The sequence below is a fragment of the Ambystoma mexicanum genome, chromosome 12 (genome assembly GCF_040938575.1).
Source record: "Ambystoma mexicanum isolate Mex_15411 chromosome 12, UKY_AmexF1_1, whole genome shotgun sequence".
NCBI lineage: Eukaryota > Metazoa > Chordata > Amphibia > Caudata > Ambystomatidae > Ambystoma > Ambystoma mexicanum.
The window spans coordinates 982,615,866-982,635,426 of record NC_090936.1 but is presented as its reverse complement, the minus strand read 5'-3'; the positions used below and the strand labels follow the sequence as shown (position 1 = coordinate 982,635,426).

Below are 19,561 nucleotides of genomic sequence, written 5' to 3'. Positions count from 1 at the left end.
GCGCAAGTAACAAATTAATATGTGGCCTAACTCTCCTCTACGGCGCCCAGCCACTACTATAAAATTCCCCTACCATATGTTGTTGGATGCAGCTACGAGCCTTATCTGATTACTAGGGAGGCTTCTCCGCCCATCCTTGAGAACATTGCCTTCCCTCTGTTCGACCGTGCCTTCCCCACCCATACAGGGTCCTGCCCGGGTTGCGCATGAGGTCACTACTATGCACCAAGTTTATCCTTCATGTGCTTCACGGTTCGGAGCATCACCGCCTGGCCAGTTCACAGGCCCCCTCGGCGTTGATGCCATTGGTTTGGATTTGGTTGTTTGGGTTTGGGGTCACCATTCCTCTGTTTGAGGGAGGAATGTGGGAGGGGGTGGGTTATGTTGGGTTGTTTGATAAAAAAAGCTTGGTACCAACGAGGAGGGTGGAGCATGGGTCAAAATTGTCCCGCTATTGTTATAAGACTGAGCAGACAGTGCACAGACCTTGGGGATCACTGTGTTGTTATCCTGTAATTATTAACAAATACCTGTGATCTGTTGATGGAGGACAACTTAACACTCATGAGTTGGAATGTGCAGGGCCTGGGAAACTACAAAAAAATGAGACAATTACAGCTCCAGGCCGAACGACATGGGGCCAAAATCCTGTTTCTGCAAGAAACACATGCCTGCACTGAGCACTGCGAAAAAGTTCGCCAAAACATGGGGCCCTCAAAGGTACTTTACCAACTACTCCACCCAGAGTCGTGGAGTCATGACCCTGATTCATAGGAGCCTTAAGTTCAATTCCATATCCACACAGATTGACCCCCAGGGCAGATACATTCTTCTCCATGGTATCCTGCAGAATAAGGAGGTGGTGCTGTTAAACATCTATGGCCCCAACATCGACGACCCGGAATTTTACTCGCATCTCACGTCCCTCCTGGACAGCTTTCCGCTAATACCAATCCTTTGAGGAGGTGACTTTAATACAATATTCAATGCAGACTTAGACAGATCCGGCTCCAGACCCCGCCAACTTTCCAGGGCAGCATACACTACACTGTCATCTCTTCCCCGTCTATCTTTGGTGGATGTATGGCAACTCCTTTACCCCGACTCCCACTCCTACTCCTTCTATTCCTCGGTACACGACTCGTACTCTCGAATCGATAGATGGCTGGTGTCTGATATACTTATCAGGAATGTATCCGACCTCAAGATCCTTCCCAGAACCCTCTCTGACCACTCAACAGTGACCATTACCCTCAGTTGGGGCCCAGATCGCGACCGGGTCAGACACTGGAGAATGAAACCCCACTCTCTCCTCGACCCTGTCTTTAGCTCCAAGCTTGAGACTGCCATCGAGGAGTTTTTCGAAATTAACACCAATACGGTATCCTCGCAGGCCACCCTCTGGGAATCTTTTAAAGCATACATTAGAGGTATTGCTCTATCCAAGGAAAACGGCATCCTTAAAACAATCCGCAGGGAAATCGCGGAGAGTGAGGCCGTGCTGTCCACACTGGAAGCCCAATGCTCGCTTCACCAAACCCTGGAACTCCTAGCATCAATCGGTGCAGAGCATGACACATTCCGCTCTTTAGCGGACCGTGAACTAAGGTTTCTGGACAGCCCGGGCCTTGCGAGGAAGTACGGTGAGGGTGAGCGGCCAAGCCGCTTTCTGGGCAGGCTTCTCTGCTGAGAGTTCGGTACCCCACCCATCCCCGGAGTGGAGAGACCCGATGGCTCCTTGGCCACGACACCACAAGAAATCAACTCTGAATTCCACTCCTTCTGCAAATCCTTGTATGCTAACGCGGATAGTGTCTGGTCATCGGAGATTGATTCCTATCTTGATAATCTCCCCCTCTCGGTCCTCTCCCCTGAGACCATCGCCTCCCTCGATAATCCATTTACCCTCGAGGAATTCTCGAATGCCATTGACTCACTCTCATCAGGTAAATCCCCTGGCTCCGACGGTATACCCGTCGAATTTTACAAACACTTTAAACCTCTCCTCCTTCCTCACTTAATGGCCCTCTGGGATGAATCGGTGGGGGCGGGCCGGCTCCCCCCTCGCTCCGCAAAGCCACGATAACCGTCTTGCTGAAACCCGATAAACCCCCCACACGATGCGGCTCCTACCATCCATTCTCGCTTATTAATAGTGATGTGAAGATTTATGCCAAACTCTTAGCCCTATGCCTTGTCCCTTACATGCCACATATTATTCATCCAGATCAAGCAGGATTTATCCCGGGACGCTCCACCTCCCTGAACTTGAGACACCTCTTCAACGTTATAAGCAGAATTAGCCCAAACATCCAGGCAGTAGCCGCAACACTTGATAAGTAAAAAGCCTTTGACTCTGTCTCGTGGAAATATCTCTGGTGGGTGCTTGAAAAATGCAAATTCGGCCCCTGCTTCCTCTCCTGGGTCAAACTGCTGTACTCCAGTCCAGTAGCTAGGGTCCACACTGAAGATCGGGGTTCCCCCCTCTTTCCAATAGCTAGAGGAACAAGACAGGGCTGTCCCTTCTCCCCCCTGGTCTTTGCCATTGCGATGGAACCATTCACAGACATGCTTTGCAGACATGCTTCGTCAATCCCATGCACACAGGGGCCTACGTACTGCAGGTCAATCAGACATAGTATCCCTATATGCGGATGATGCCCTTCTTGTCATTCGCTCTCCTGATATCAACTTGGCACAGATACTGAAAGACACCATCCTTTTTGGGCACATCTCCGACCTCAAAGTGAACTGTTCTAAATCCACCCTGTTCCCGCTCACTGCCTGCACACGCCCCCCTCCCGACACCCTAGGGTTCGCTTGGGCCCAATCAAACTTCACCTACCTAGGTATAGGAGTGTCTCATTACTTCGAACGTGTTTTTGAGGAGAACTATCAAAAATACCTTACAAGCCTCACAACAAAGTCACCTGGTTGGGGCAAACTCCCGATCTCTCTTGCTGGCAGGATAGGGGTGCTGAAGATGGTGGTACTACCCCAGCTTCTGTACAGATTCACCAACATCCCTCTGTGGCCGGGCAGCGGGTTTTTCCAGGCGTTGACTCGTATCCTCAACACTTTCCTTTGGCACTCGGGTGCCGTTCGGCTCAAACTCAAAACTTTGGCCACCACAATGGAAGTTGGTGGCTTTGGCGCCCCCGATTTCCTCAAGTACTGGCTAGTTGCACAACTCCAATACACATCATACTGGTTCAACGCATCGGATCCCCCACCCCATGTCAGACTCGAGAGGCTATCGGTCAGTGACCGTGATATCCGGTCCCTGATTGTTACACCCACACCTTTAGTGTCGGAGTCACTTGATCCGGTGACCTGCACGTCATTGGCTATATCAAAAACTTGGAAGCTACTAGGAATCGCCTGCCCGTTTCATGGCAACCTACCACTTTAGAACTTTTTCCCGGGGGTCCCACACGTACTTCTCATTGTTCGCCGATGGGCGGAGGCTGGCTTCGAGTTGCTTCGCGATGTCTTTCAACAGGGCAATTTCATAGAGTGGCCTGACCTCCCATTGTCCCTGAGGCAGAGACCATCAGTCTGGCTCCAGTACTCATCTCTCCAGAGAACCCTTAAACACAAAAACCCCAGCTTCGCATCAATACCACCAGACGAGCTCATAGTCACAGAGCTGACTTCCCCCATCCCCATGAGGGGCAAAGTTTCCAGACTCTACACTCTATTGCAATCCAGAGCTGCCCCGCCACCCACTAAACTGAGACAAGCTTGGGAGGACGACCTTGGGTTGGAGATGACAGACGAGCGATGGGCCCACATGTGTACTCGCATTCATGGGGTATCCTACAATTCCTGTTTCTAGTTGATTCAATTCAAGGTACTTCATAGATACCACTACACCCCAAACAGACTGCATCATATCTCTAATGACCTGTTCCCTGGCTGCCCTAGGTGCGGCTCAGACAACGCTGGCTATATCCACATGATCTGGTCCTGCCTGCACCTCATCCATTTCTGGAGTGCAGTATGCTCAACTGTGTCTGATATGCTTGAGGTCCCTATCACTCCATCCCCAATGAGATGCCTTTACCATGACTTCCCTGAACTCCACCGGGACTCCAAAAAACAAGCTGGTCTGTGCATGTTGCTCGCAGTAAGCTCCATATTACCCTGCTGGCTTCGACCTACCACACCTACCCACGCTCAATGGCTCAGGGCGGTTACATGGGCCTCAGATACTGAAGAATCCTGGGCCGTACAACAGCCATCCCACTCAAGGCCCAGAGATGTCTGGTCAAAGTTTTGCTCATATATGTCTCCCACTGACACTGTCTCAGATACCTCATCTCCAGCCCCCCCCCTGTCATTCCCCCTCCGCCTCCTGAACAGCTCCCCTTCTGCTCCATACCCACCCTTGCGCATCCTTGATGTGTTTATACTGGTTTTGTTTCTGCACTATATGACTGTATTATCTGCACTGCTCTGATTGTAATTGCCTGTATGCTACTCGCCTGTTCTTGTGTTGCCAAGCCAAATAAATAAAAGTTAAAAAATAATAAAGTTGCTGCTTAGAGCCACTACACTTAGGGATAGTACTGTAGGTCTGTAATTTTGATTCTAGATACTGTCTAATACCGTTGTTTGGTAATTTGAATCCAGCTACTAGTTTTTGCCACTACCCTGGATCATTTTCCACAGGGATAATGCTGTAGGTCTGTAATTTTAAAGTTAACTTTATTTTGAACCTAGCTACTGCTCAAAGCCACCTCCCTGCCCCTTTTCGTAAGGCATAGTGCCGTAGGTCTGCAACCGTGATTCTAGCGAGTGTTTACTACAGTAGATCTGTAATTTTGAATCAAATGAGTGCTCGGTTCCACTAGCTTGCATCTCTTCCCACAGTATTAGTGTGGAAGGCTTGTTTTTTCTACACAGGAATTAGGCGCTGCTTCTCTCAACTCTCACTCCTACCCTTCTCCTCCCCAAGCGAGACTATACATTGCACCACATAATAGATCCTCCCACACTCTCACATAACTAGCGTGAACGTCACACTCAACTAAGACTGCTCGTGGGCCCCATGCCACCTTTGCACTCTCCCTGCCTTCAGGGCTGAGGCGGCTGATCGTCTGCCATGCAAAGCAGCGGCAAAGTTAGAGGGTCACTCTGACGCACCAGAAACCTGCCCACCCCCTCTTACAGACACCACCCCTACTCACTTCCGCTCCCTCCTCACCCTTTCCCCTTGGGGAGAGCACATCCCCCCAGCCTTTCCATACCAAGCACGCCTCTCCTCTGACAGAGGTATACCACCAGACCCTCTGAGTCCACCCGCACCCCACCCTCTCCCTTCCCCCTCACCCTCCAGACCCCTTACTCCCTCTCTCGCCCCCCCACTCATCCACTCAGCCCTGTTTGACCCTTTGCATCCCTAAATGAAACCTAGCTATTACCCCTTAATATGTTGCCTCGCCGACACTCACACACACACAACACTGGCACCCAAGAATCCCCTAAAACACAGAATCCACCCTGCCCAGGCCCTTTCATCTCTGCACACCTCACCCTATCTCTTCTTCAGACCCATGACATCTCCCCTCACATACACCCTCACAACCTCCTCAATTCCCCCAACACAGTGAAATCGCTCGTCTGCCTATATTACAACACTCCCAGCACTGACGTCAGACACTCCCTGGCCTGCTCCCTTAGAAATCAGCAACCTGATCTCATATCTGACCTCAGAAGACACCCTCCTGACCTCTGGCTTACAACATTAATCCCACACGACCGCCCCAGTTGCCGCCCTGCACCCCTTCCATCTCCCTCACCATCCCAGCTTTCACACCCCTTTCCACTCCTCAGAATAGAGACTCCACCCCACTATCCTCTCACGCACCCCCTCCACCTTCCACGCCAACCACCTAAGGACCCTCACCTCATGAGCCCTCTTCTCACACACACCAAGAATACACCCTGGAACAGAGACTTTAGACCCACCCATAGTAATCCCTCACCTCTCAACAACTACCACACTGTACCCCACCCTGCCACCCAAACACTCCTCCGTTTCATACCCCGCTCACCCACAGGCTCCCCAGAGGGAATCTCAGCTCCAGCTCTTCCCCTCACCCAACCCACCTATGCACCCCCGACCTGTAGGCAATCACCACTGTTCCCCTAGTCCCCCCGACAATCCTCCTTCCCTCATAGGAAATACTCTTGCTAGCATCGGACTATCATGCATCCTAATTAACATCAGATCTGTCGCCAGATATCGTCACAACATATATTACTTCATATCCTCTGAAGGCCCCGACATCCTTTTCCTCACAGAAACCTGGTTCTCCCAGGACATCCGACCCATAGCGCACAAGGCCTTTCCTCCAGGCTAAACCTTTATTGTGCACAACAGAACCAGCAGGACAGGCGGAATGGCCATCCTCTACAAAACCCGCCTCACCATTGCACACTTTGAGAAGCAAGCCTGGAAGGCAGACTGCAAATCTCTCCTAGTGAAATTTCTCATCACCTCCTCTCTTACAGCTTTTTACTCATATACAGACGCCAGGCTACAACAGTAATTTAGCTGAAACCCTCAGTGACTCCTTAACAGTCACCTGGTTACGCACCCCTCCTGCACCATGGTAGGGGATCTCAATATATGGTTCGATGTCCCATATAACGATCAATCCTGGACAACCTGGAAGCCTTCCACCTGACTCAACTGGTATGCGGCCCCAAACACTTTGCAGGCAACACGCTAGTTCCTCCGAACTGATCTCCACACTACAACCGCCCAGCATGAATCTGGACGGACCACGCTGCCATCTTCTTCATGCTCTCAACAGCATACCCTCCTTCCCACTGCACTATCCCAGGACTGTCCACCCTCCTCCCACTATGGGACAAGGCCAAAGTAACTTCAGACCTATCTGACTCCATGCTTGCCTCCCTACCTTCTCTCCGACTACAAGCTGGTCAGCACTCCATCAGCCATTTTGGCCAATGGCTCTCCAGAGCTCTTAGACCTCTCACCCCTATCAGATCAAACTCCAACAGACATTGCGCCTCACCCAGATGGTTCACCCCTACCCTCAAATCCCTCAAACCCCAAAACCTGATCCTGGAATGCAGATGGCAGGTTGGCCCTTCACCTCAGAATAGAACTACGTACGTCCAACAGATCATAGCCTACAGGGAAGAAATTCGGAAGACCAAAAAATCCTTCTCCTGGAACAGAATCTCCAATGCCCCTAATATTAGCAGGGAACTCCACAAGATAATCTCAGAATTCACTGCCCCTCTTTGCACATCCTTGCCCCCTTCCCCACACCTAAGCATTCTGGTAAACTCTCTATGACCACTTCAACAACATAACCGTGGAAAGAAACCTCTCCATCGGCTCTAAATAAGCAGTGCTCCCGCCCCCGCTGCCTTGCACCCTTGTCTGGGCCCCCACGCTCTTTACTACATTCTCTTCCATCTCCCATCATGAATTCCATAAGCTAATAGCCAGCAGCCGTCACTCAGGATCTCCCGGTGATCCCTGCCCTCCTTCTCTCCTAAAAGATATCCTTTCCTCCTATCATTAACACATCCCTCACTTCAGGCATGATCCAGCAGTTTCCAAGACATCCCACATCAAACCCCTGCTCAAAAAACCCTTCCTTGATCCCCTTCTACTGGCCAACAACAGACCTATCTCAAACAACTGTTTCATAGCCAAACTAATTGACCGGCGAGCTATGCCATTTCACTGAATCTAACCTCCTCCTCGACCATGCCCTGTCTGGCTTCATACCCTTACGAGGAACTGAATCATCCCTAGTCACTATCTGAGATGATCTCAAAAGAACCTCAGACTCGGAAGGTTGTGCTGTGCTTATCCTTCTCGACCTTTCGGCGACCTTTGACACCATTGACCAACGCACTTTCACAGACAGACTCCACTCACTCAGCGTCAGGGATGCAGCTTTGAAGTGGATATCCTCCTTCTTCTCCAACAGATCCCAAATTACACACATGACTCCCTTCTCCTCGACTCTGCGCCATGCCACCAAAAGAATACCACAGGGTGCATCTCTGTCTTCCCTCCTCTTTAAACTCTACCTGAGTCCCCCTCGTTCTTATCCGTTCAAACAGCCTGACTTGCTACAACTACCTAGATGATACTCAAATCATCTTCAAGATCCAAAGGACACCTCCAACCCCTACCCCGACTTTTCTTAATGGCTCAGAGAAATTGACCACTAGATGACGGCTAACAAACTCCTTCATAAACCCTGGAAAATCTTAAATCATGTTCATCTAGAAGACGGCCCTCTTTCCCCAACCCACTCCTTTGCCGTCCTCCCTAGGCCTCCCCCCGACCTCCAACATAGTAAAGAACCTTCATGCACCATGGACGCAGATCTGACCCTATCACAACATGTCAACTGTGTCAAAATTATGCTAGTCAACTCTGTGTCAAAATTATGCTATCTACACCTATACATTCTCTGACGCATCTTCCCCTACCTAACCTACCTTCACAGAGGGCCTGCAATCACGACCATTGTCCTGTCTTGCCTAGATTATGCCAACTCCCTTTACCTGGGCGCCTCTGCCTCTCAACTCAGAAAACTCCATTGGTTCCAAAACACTGCAGCCAGGCTCCTCCTGGACCTAGGCCCCAGGGAGCACATTACACCCGCCCTGCATGTCCTGCACTGGCTCCCTGTTGGGCGATGGTGCACCTTCAACGCTACGTGCATCACCCACCGTGCTCTGCACAACACAGGCCCAGAATATCTACAATACAAGCTCACCCACTACAGACCCAACAGAAACCTGAGTTCAGGCACAGCTCTCTTCCTTGTGATTCCTTCTGTGAGATCAACCAGAATAGGGGGATCCTTCTTCTCCGTTCAAGCACCCACAGTATGGAATTCTATTCCTTTGAGCATCCGCTGTATAGAGAATCACCTCACCTTCTGGAAGGCCCTCAAGACCTGGCTCTTCCCACCTTTGACCTGACTGAACTATTTCATCCCCAGACAGGTAGTCCCGCCATCGACGAGTCACATGAAAAGACTCCAAGAAAGTACTGAGAATGCACATACAGGATTCCTGTACACACGCATGTCAGGACCTGCACACCGTCAATGAAACAAGTAATCAGCCATGACTCACGGGAACGTATCGCACTCAATCTCAATGGAAGATAGACGTAACCCTCCCAAGACATGGCTACCCAACCGCACACATCCGCAATCATGCATTACCTGATCTCATATCACTTATAACCTCTGCCGCTAGAATGCAACTACGTCCCAGAATACAAATTTGGTCTAGCTGGATACATAATCAGTCTCCTTCTCCTTGACTCGCAAACTCACCTGACGGCCTTCACATCACCCATCCACAAGCCAGTTCTACATGGGTCACTAAAAGGTACTTAGCCACCCATACTTTCCTTCGTACTGGCAAAAATGCACACACGCATACTAAACTCCTCTGACCAATCTCTCATAACTCGGACGTCGGTCTTCCAAGGGCAATCACTGACAGTGCTTTGAGGCCATACCGATAGCACTACGTGCTGTACGAATGCCATATTACATTATTACATTAAATTTCATCACAAATAGGGTCTCATTACGAGTTTGGCGGTGTGGGAAAAAGGTGGCGGTAATTCAGTTACATCAATTACATTTTTCCCACGCCACCAAATTACAGGTTTTAGTGGAATTACCACCAGTGGAATAATGAGTAGTAATTCTGCCGATTTCTGGAGAAAAAGTGGAGGATGCACCTCCAGTATGATGGTAGAAGGGAATCCTCCACTTTTCCTCCCAAAAATCAGATTTACCAAAATTCCACCAAAAATCCGCAATGGAGTACTATGGACTCCAGAAAATGGGGATGTACACCACCTACATAAGTAAGGGGGGTTCTGGAAGTTTCTCTCGGTCGGCCTATATCGGGTTTGTATCTCAACCAGAGTCTTTAGCTCACCATCCTTTCACAGAAGAGAAATGTCCACTCCATATCAGTCTTTGTCCTGCCCAAGGGCAGTCCAGCACCGAAATGCCAGGCAATTCTCTTCTGAACAAGAGTACCAACAGCAACCCCAGACACGTGTTCAGCCTGGTTGGGCCTCGTCAGTGAGGTGGATCTGTGCCTCTCTAAGAGCAGTGAACAAGGGTTCCATGTCTGGAAAACCCAAAGCTACTTAATATGCACAAGTAAGGGGGGTTCTGGGAGTTTCTCTCTGCCGGCCTATATCCCAGGTTTGTGTCTCAACCAGAATCTTTAGCTCAACATCCTTTCACAGAAGACAAATATCCACTACATATCAGTGTTTGTCCTGCCCAAGGGCAGTCCAGCACCGAAATGTCAGGCAATTCTCTTCTGAACAAGAGTACCAACAGCAACCCCAGACACATATTTCGGCCTGGTTGGGCCTCGTCAGTGAGGTGGAGCTGTGCCTCTCTAAGAACAGTGAGCAAGGGTTCCACGTCTGGAATACCCTAGTAAATTAGGGTAAAAACCCAAAGCTACTTAATATGCGTAAGTAAGGAGGGGTTCTGGAGTTTCTCTCTGCCGCCCTATATCCTGGGTTTGAGTCTCAACCAGAGTCTTTAGCTCACCATCCTTTCACAGAAGAGAAATGTCCACTACATATCAGTCTTTGTCCTGCACAAGGGCAGTCCAGCACCGAAATGCCAGGCAATTCTCTTCTGAACAAGAGTACCTACAGCAACCCCAGACATGTGTTTCGGCCTGGTTGGGCCTCGTCGGTGAGGTGGAGCTGTCCCTCTCTAAGAACAGTGAGCAAGGGTTCCACGTCTGGAATACCCTAGCAATTTAGGGTGAAAACCCAAACCTACTTAATATCCATAAGTAAGGGGGCGGGCTTCTGGGAGTTTCTCTCTGCCAGCCTATTTCCCGGGTTTGAGTCTCAACCAGAGTCTTTAGCTCACCATCTTTTGCCAGAAGAGAAATTTCCACTACATATCACTCTTTGTCCTGCCAATGATGAAAGCACGTGGATCATGCCGGGGTTGTGGTTGGTGGTATCAGGTGAGACCACAAGTCAGAACTCATGAGTATGCAGAAGGTCGAAAGAGACACCAGTGTTCTGAAGGTGGATGGGGCATTATTATTATTATTGCATTTATTGAGCGTGGGCCTAGCTTCGAGCGCTTTAAAGAGGTAAACAACAGAACACATACACAGCAGGGGGTGTGAAACAGAGGGGCACAGAGGAGGGGTCCAGCTGTACAGGGTGTTGGGGGTGAGAGGGGCAGAAGGTGCCTAGCGAATCAGGTGGCGCAGGGGGCGTCATGATGGACCTTTTGGGGGCATCATAGAGAAAGGCACCAGTGTGCTGAAGGCAACTGAGTCATCTGTTGAATGTAGATGGAGACATTAAAAGTTGATGACACAAGAATTTTGAAAGGGTGGCAGTATCAGTGCGCTAGAGACAGTGAGGGGATTAGGGTGTTGTAGAGGGCTTGTATGTGGGTTTTGGCTCAGGGAGTTTAAGTGGAATGTGAACCGCAGATTGCTGGAGTGGTGCTTGCCCTCGGGATGCGGAAGGGTGTATGGGAATATCCAAGAGCTCAAGGTTGGTGAGGGCAGAGCATGTTCAAGGGGACAATCATTGTGTTTTACGGTGGTAAAGAGAGACCTCATGGAGTTGAACAATATTGAAAGACATTACAGATCTGATGGGGATTTTCGTGGGCTTTATGGGGGATGGGGGGCTCAAAGTGCCCATGGATGATGGGGACATCAGCATACGGAAGGAAGTATAAGAGCTCTGAAAGGGGATTACGAGGCACCAGGGTGGCGAAGAGCATGAGGACATCAAGTTGCTTATGTGTGACGTGTGAAGTACATTTGCGGTTTTAGACTGAGTCCCCAGTTGTAAATCTGACCTGATATTGTATAATTCAGCAGCACGGATTTGCGTATCTTTGCAGAGATCTGCATATCTGCACTGTTGAAGTATGTAAAATCCTGCTTTTGAATATTTAACAAAGAATAATAATAATATCAGGTTTATATATCGCATGTAAAGCTCTGTAGTCATAGCTGCAGAGATACCTAATTAAATGGTACTCAATTTCTCGATCTCTGAAGGGTGACAGACTAAGTCAGCATTGTCGGGATTTGGCGAGGGAGGTGACAGGCTTGCCCCACTTCAGAGGCAAGCGCTTAACCTGTGAGCTATCTATCTCATGGTCTACTAGTAGAGCCAGGTGCCTAAAAGAGCACTAAAAAGGGGCTGGTGTAAATGCTTAGATCCAGTATGATGCTAAAACATAGCTCCTTTGTGCAAACATAGTGCTTTGGTCTATATTTATATGGGATGCGTTGAGCCGAACGGGTACTGTGAATTAAAAATGGCATTGTCCCGAAAGGTTAGGAACTCTTAATCAATCAGATCCTCGTTTGGAATTTGACATTTGTACTCATCTGATTACTGTGAAAACAATGCAACTGTATCTCCAACTATCCATGCACAGCTCAGAACAGAAATGAACAACAGCAGGAATTGCCCTACTTCTGATTAAAATATAAATGCATGATAAATTTGGTACATTTTGTCTGCCTTTATTCTCCCTTCCCAATCGACTTCTATGGAGAGACAAAATATATTTTTGTCGTAAGGGCTAGAACCTTTGCTCCTTTAACCAATCACCTTTAAACATTCAGAGGTTGCCAAATATATTGTTTTTAAAGTTTGGTGCACAATGATCAAAATGGTTCAAAGGTAAAGGCTATCAAAATAACCCCTACCCAATGGAACTTAGTTTTAACGTTAACTACCGGGTTCCCTTTGCTGGCTCTATGAAATACATACGATTAGATCCTATGAGCAAAAACATAATGACAGATGGTTCGGGGACAGGGCTATGACTAAAGGACAAAGGAGAGGCATTTAGAGCATTTGTGGCAAGTTTCTGGGCTCCTGTAACCACCCCTTTCTCTTATTTTTCCCCCAGGGAGACAGTGGAGGTCCGTTAATGTGCTACGATGTGACCACTTCCAGATTCTATGTGATCGGTGTCTTCACCTGGGGCCGAGGCTCAAGCCAGTCCCAGAATCCTGTGGTGTATACCAATACACAGTACTTTCTTGAGTGGATCCTGGAAAAGATTGGAGCTTTCAAGTCATGGAACGATGAATTCTTCTCTGGTGGGGATGGCAAATCAGATTCATTTACCCCTCCAGAGACATCCTCTTCACTGGCTGAAACGGCCCAGCAATTACCTGTTCTTCAGCAGTTACTTTATAACGCACAAAATGGGTATTACATTCCATCTGCCTTTCCTCCCCAGGTTGGCTACCTATTTCAGCCTCCCTATCCTCCACCAGAAGCTTTTGCCCAACCGTTACCTCAACCTCCTGCCCCAACGCCACTTTTTTCCCCTGGTCTTAATCCAGCTTCATTTCAAGTTGCATTCCCAGTTCAAGCTCCAGCTCCAGCTCCAGTTCCATCTCCAGCTCCGCTTACAGCTTCATCTTCTAGTGTAACTTCGGTTCCCAGTCACTCTATGCTTGTCCCTGCACAACCGTCCCAAACTGGCCCGTTCATTACCATCACCCAGACAACCATGTCAACAACTCCAATAATGTCAACCAAAACTGACAAGACAACAAGCATCAAACACTAATTGCGCTTGCAAATGAGCACTTCATATTATGAACCTGCTAATCCACCACCTGCAAGAACCCATTTTCCCCTCCCTTGACCAAAGCTCTGGGCTCGCAGTTACTCTTCACCCTTGATCTTCCTGTACCCTGAGCAGAATGTTTTCATTGAATCCATAATCTCTGGCTCAGTATTTACTACAGATACTCTGAGTCCCTTAATCACAAAGCTCTCCCCCACAACGGATGTATCCATTAACCCTTTGACCAACATCTATTGTTTTCTTCAATTCAGTATCTTCTTTGCCCCTAACTGACATCTTCCTCCTGCCTCTTATTCTATTGTCTCCCTTAACTGACACGTCCTGGTTCTCCTGAAGTCACAGCTTCCTGTTCCATTTAAACCACAGGCTCCTGCTCCCTTTAGGCCCGAGTCTCCTGCTATCCTTGCCTCTTGCTCACCTGCGCTTGACTGAAACCAAAGGCTGTTCATCACCACCCCTACGTCAGCGGCAGACCCTCTTTTTGTCTATCAGGTGCGTCCAGATGTGTGCCCACACCAGTCACCATCATTTCATTTGCAGCTTACAGCGTTGTCCAACTTGGAAGACTTTCACAAAGAGGAATTTCATAATGGGTACAATCACATTCATGGCCAGCCAAAATAGTTTACTCATGCCTTTATTAAATGTGTGTTGAAATATTTAAAGAACAGACAAAAATGCAGTATTTCTAAGTGAATATTGTACATTCTCCTCCACCTCAAATAAAAATCCAGCAGACGCACAGAATGAAATGCATGCATGTTGTCTTATATTGGCCGACCAGTATCTTATTTGTGGAGGCAGCTTCCTCATTCTTAGTTGCCAAGTGGCATTTACCGGTCCTGCCATGTCCGGCTACTTACCAACTATTTTATGAAGAATGCCATTGACTTGCAAGCATGCTTATATATGACAAAACAAACACACTCTGGCTTTGCACAATCACTTATTTCACAAGGATGCAAAATCGTTCACTTTTAGTTGACGATACTCAGTAATAGACAAAGTTTGCTGATCTTAAACCTCATGATTTTAAACCTTATTTAATCTTTTTTTTTATTCTATAAAGGAATTAAAGTAAATCACACAAAAGAAAAACACAAATAATACAATTTAAGTATTCATAATCACAGCTGAACAAATTGAAATGCTTATTTATGATAGTCATTGGGATTGTTGAACGGGAAGTAACATTGATTAAAGTGCCCAAAAGAAGTATTGCCCTGAGGGGAATGTGGTGCAAACATCCCAAAGGCCGAGCATGGAGGCACTGATACAATCAAGTGCACTAAAGAAGTGTATCCCTGAGGGAGTTGTATCACAAACACTCCAAATAACCGAGCACAGGGGCACTAACAGAGTCAAGTGTACTTGGGAAATAATCTCTTGTGGATGTTCTAGTTCAAACGTCAAAGACAAAGCTTGGAGAGGCTGGCAAATTCAAAGAAACCAAAGAGCGTGAGGTGCTGACGAATTCAAGGAAACCAAAGAAGGACTATGTGGGTATTGTGTTCCAGACATTCAAATACTAAGCGCAGCGGTGCTATCAAAGTCAAGTAAAACCATGAAGAGTATCTTTTATGTGCTGTGATTAAAATACACCAAAGATAGAGCCACTGGGCACTGGGAAAGTCAAGCAAAAGGGAGAAAAGTTTCGAACAAACCAAAGACATAGCACAGAGTTGCTGAGCAAGACAAACGAGAAAAACATCACCTATTCGAGGCTATGCTTCAGCCATCACCAGAGGTCAACATAGGGACGCTGATAAAGTCACCTGAACGAGAGAGACATTACCTATTGGAGTCTTAGATGCTTGTGGGATGCCAACTCAGGGAAAGAGCTCAGATGAGAATGGCAAAACCCAAGACGGGCTATATCCTGGGCATTGAAAAGTGAGCCAAGAAAAAGGAAGAGCTGTTTGTCAAAAGCTTGCTCTTTAAACCGAAGGAGATTGAGATGAATGCTGGTAAAATAAACAAATCATGAGCTCAACTAAAGCACACAGAGAAACGTCATGCAAATTTACGCGATATCAAAGTCGAGAGACTGTTGTCAAATATTTTGATTTGATTTGATTCTTATAAAGCACTACTAACCCATAGGCCTCAGAGCACTACACAAAAACAAACACTTACTAACAACATAAATAAAATAAATAACAGATTAAATACATAGTAACAACCAAGAAAGAGAACATAAGGGGGATATATAAATACAGAGGCATTGGGAAACTTTAGGTAACAAAACGCAGGTCTTAAAAAAGAAATGAAATGGAGGAAACCATTGAAATAAGGTACAACAAGTTGCTACTACAAATGGGAAGCAACATCAGACAATAAGCTCAAGGTTCGTGGAGCCCATGGGCATATATTTACAAAGTTTCAAATACGTGGGCAAGGTGCCGGCTCCACATCCCACCAAGATACAGTCACTATTCGCTTGGGAACACCATTTGGCCAAGTCAATTCTGCGCAAGAGTTTCAGATCAGAGGAACGCACTACGTCTGGCCCTGTTCTTGCACGTAGCCAGGCAAGGACTTTATTATGGAGTGCGTCTCTGGGTTCGTTCTTAGCTGGTCTAGGGACATTAGAAATAACAAAGTTCCTTCCTATTGTCCAACACAAGGGCCTTGATGACTTCATTCTCCAGAGGTGGCATGTTGAATTTCCTAAGATGCACAGTCCTTAGGTCTGCCGTTCTGGGTTTCTGAGACTCCTGATATCCAGCTAAATGTGCTGGCACAGGCACATTAGGAGGTTCCGACAGAGCCAAACTGGGCTTCTGCGGTGACTTATTCACTAAAGGAAAATGGAAGCTAATGTATCGGTTCGAGGGGGGCACAGGTCAACCCTGCCACCAGTGCATGGAGCCCTCATCGGGTGAACAGGATTTCCAACTTCTTTATGAAGAAAGTCTGTCTGAGTTAACCAGGTGACTTTAACCGCAGGCCATACGCTCTTGAATGGAATGTTATCTGCTTCTAGCCAATCAGTTTGGGAGGAGCAAGACACTTTAATACTAGGCGACCCTGTCGTAGATGGAACATTGGCTGCATGTGTATTTCTAAGAAAGGAGGACGCGTGATATTTTTGTGCAGAGATATCTAAAGACGCGAGCCATGCGTTAAAGTCCTCAAAGGTGTTGCAATTATTCAGCTCTGTTTCGAGAGACTCTTTCCAAAGGCTCCAGTGCTCAAACATACAAATTGTGTCAGTGTTCTTCACGGAAACAGAAGGCAAAGGCGAGATGCGGGTAAGAGTCTTCATACTCCCCTCTAGGGAAGAGGGTATCAATATGGTGGAGGATAGCCAATCCCCATTAGTTTCAGAGGTTGAGGAAGGCACTTGGAAAGTCTTTTTAGTGTTGTCTTCACAACTAAGCATTACCGGTGTGGTAGGAATGAAAGAGCCAGAGTTATTAGCCTGCGAATTAGGGCTGTTAAAGCTGGCTGCCCCATGAGCTGAGTGACTTTTGTTGGTTATGCCCATATTTACTGGGCTCCTTAAGAGAGAGGCCAGCCCGGCATCAGAGATCATGCAGGACTCCTCAAGAGAGCCCAAGGAGTCCACAAGTAGCTTAAAATACATTGTCTGAATGCGCTCTCTTCTACGAGAGCTATGGGCTAGAACTTCAGCAAGACGATCTTTTTAAAAGCCGGCATGGAGACCGGAGAAACAGCCATAAAATTAAATTGAGGCATCATACAACAACACTGCAGCTACTAGGTGCAGAGTGCTTTAAAAAAGACAAAAGGAATGCTGTTTAAAAACAAAGCAGTCACTGACTAAAGAACAGTGAAAGCATACCTGCGGGCTAAAGGCACGGCGGCCGTAGGCTCAGGGCACCAAACCAAACTTTCCGTAGGTGCAGCAGGGTGCGGCGAAACACAGCGAAATGAAGCAAAATAACAGTCCCCCGCCAAGAGGAGAGAACCCAAGGCGACGCGCGCTGGCACGCCAGTGAAAAGCAGCTAGAAGAAAGAACCTAGAGAACACACTAATGCCGTCAAGCCGCACTGCCGTAAGGACGGACAGCCGCTTCCGACAACCTCAGATATTTTCAAATTATTTCAATTTAAATAATCCATGAGACTGATCCTGAAAAGGGAAAGATCAAACACTGAAAAAGAGGGTGGAACTAAAAATCCACCCAATCCATCAAGTCTATGTATGGGTAAAATAATGCACGTTTTATAGTTGAAAGTAATTTCCTGGAAAATTTTACAGTGTGCAAAGACATTAAATGATACAGTGATTAGAACTTTCATTCTCCATGCTCACAGCGTCATTATGAAAATCTGCTTTTAAACATAAACTCTTATCTTGGTTGTTCGCTTGTCACATGAGTGAAAGCGCAATTTGAGGGACAAAAGAGAAGAACAATTCAATGCAACATGAGAAACTAGAAAGGAGGTCAGAATGGACTTGTTTAATGGATTGTCATGGTGTAAATACAATAAATGTCATCAGTTGGTATTTAAATACTCGGTCCACTGGTTCATTCTTACAAAATACTTTCATAATAACCAAACAAATTACACATGGAAGAAGCACTCCCTGCTTCTCAACTGCATTATTTTGTGTTGGGCATATATCAAAGTAGGTGTTGCTGAAGTTCGAACTGGTGAACCTTCATTATTCATCACAGGGCATTGTCTAATTGGTCACAGCAAAGATAGCTTCATAGCCCGCTGGCACACATCGGAATATGAGAGGAATCGAAGCTTACTGTCACAATCAATGTAAGCCATGCTGCACTCTTCTTGGGGAAAATATCCCTGAAATGTTAACACTTGTAATACGGCTAAAATATAACAACCAAAATGTATTTATTCTTTGTATGTTTAGTACAAAGAGTTTCCTTATTCATATATAGTACAAACAAGCATTCGAAAAAACTTAAAATAACCCAAATATGCACTCCTATGTGTTACATAGAAATTCAAAAGCATGTTATGATTCAAATTTACAGCCGTTTTACAATTCATTTGCTGTTTCTGTCACCCAGAACTAACGTTCTCATTCAATTTCTCTTTCTGTTAGGTGTCCTCGTAACAAAAGAGGATTTTGTGGTTTTCTCAATGTGTTTCCAGTGCCTTCGCCCCCATTTTTTAGGAGAGCGGCGTTCTAACTCCAAAACAAATCTGATGGAGAGTACAAAAAATACTAGTGACTATTCTAATTATACCATATAGACTTGCATTGCAAATATTACGATTCCTGATGTGTGGTACTCACTACAATCCATGGAAGGGTTAAGAGAACTCCTCTTCAAACATATCCATTAAATGACTCCAGACACACAGAAAAAGATTGCTGCCTACCTAACATGAGAAGTACAAAAGATCTATACAAAATTGTGAATTCATTTTGTAGAGGAAGAAAGTTGTGCATAACCTCAAATTCTTGTCTTTGTAAAGTGGTACTGTACCATTTCTAAGGAATGGCTTCAATTTAGCCTTGTGCCTGACGCCATCTCTGTCCTTTAAACTCTTCAAAAACATTGGGCCTCATTATGAATTTGGCAGTGTGGTAAAAAAGTGATGGGAGCTCTGTTACCACCACATTTTTGGTAGTTACAGATTTACCACCACCTTAATCGCACCACCAAATTCCATAAAGCTGGTGATATTTCCTCCACTTTACCACACAAAAAAGGAGAATTTACCACATGCATAATTCAGTCAGTCAATAACTTTATTTTGGCTGTGAGGCCATAAAAGTACATCCTAACGGATACAAAATTACAATAAAAAAGTAACAATACATTCTTTCACAGAATGATTGGAGCAATTGCTATAGCCCCAGAGCCCATCTGTTAGCCATCAAGCCCCTGTCTCTATTATGTTCTCTTCAAATCAACCAGAAGTCCAGATTCCCCTGTCCAAGTGGAGTT

General features: G+C 46.7%; 1 protein-coding gene across 1 annotated transcript in view; it reads left to right on the top strand.

Moving 5' to 3' along the window:
- The window catches only part of LOC138514164 (acrosin-like), a 1,823,097-nt gene extending 1,808,688 nt beyond the window's left edge, over window positions 1–14,409 (top strand). The window contains exon 5 of the mRNA XM_069629472.1: window positions 12,972–14,409. Coding sequence (XP_069485573.1) covers window positions 12,972–13,643 — 672 coding nt within the window. The 3' untranslated portion in view covers window positions 13,644–14,409. The remainder of the gene's footprint in view (window positions 1–12,971) is intronic.
- The last annotated feature ends 5,152 nt before the right edge of the window (window positions 14,410–19,561 follow it).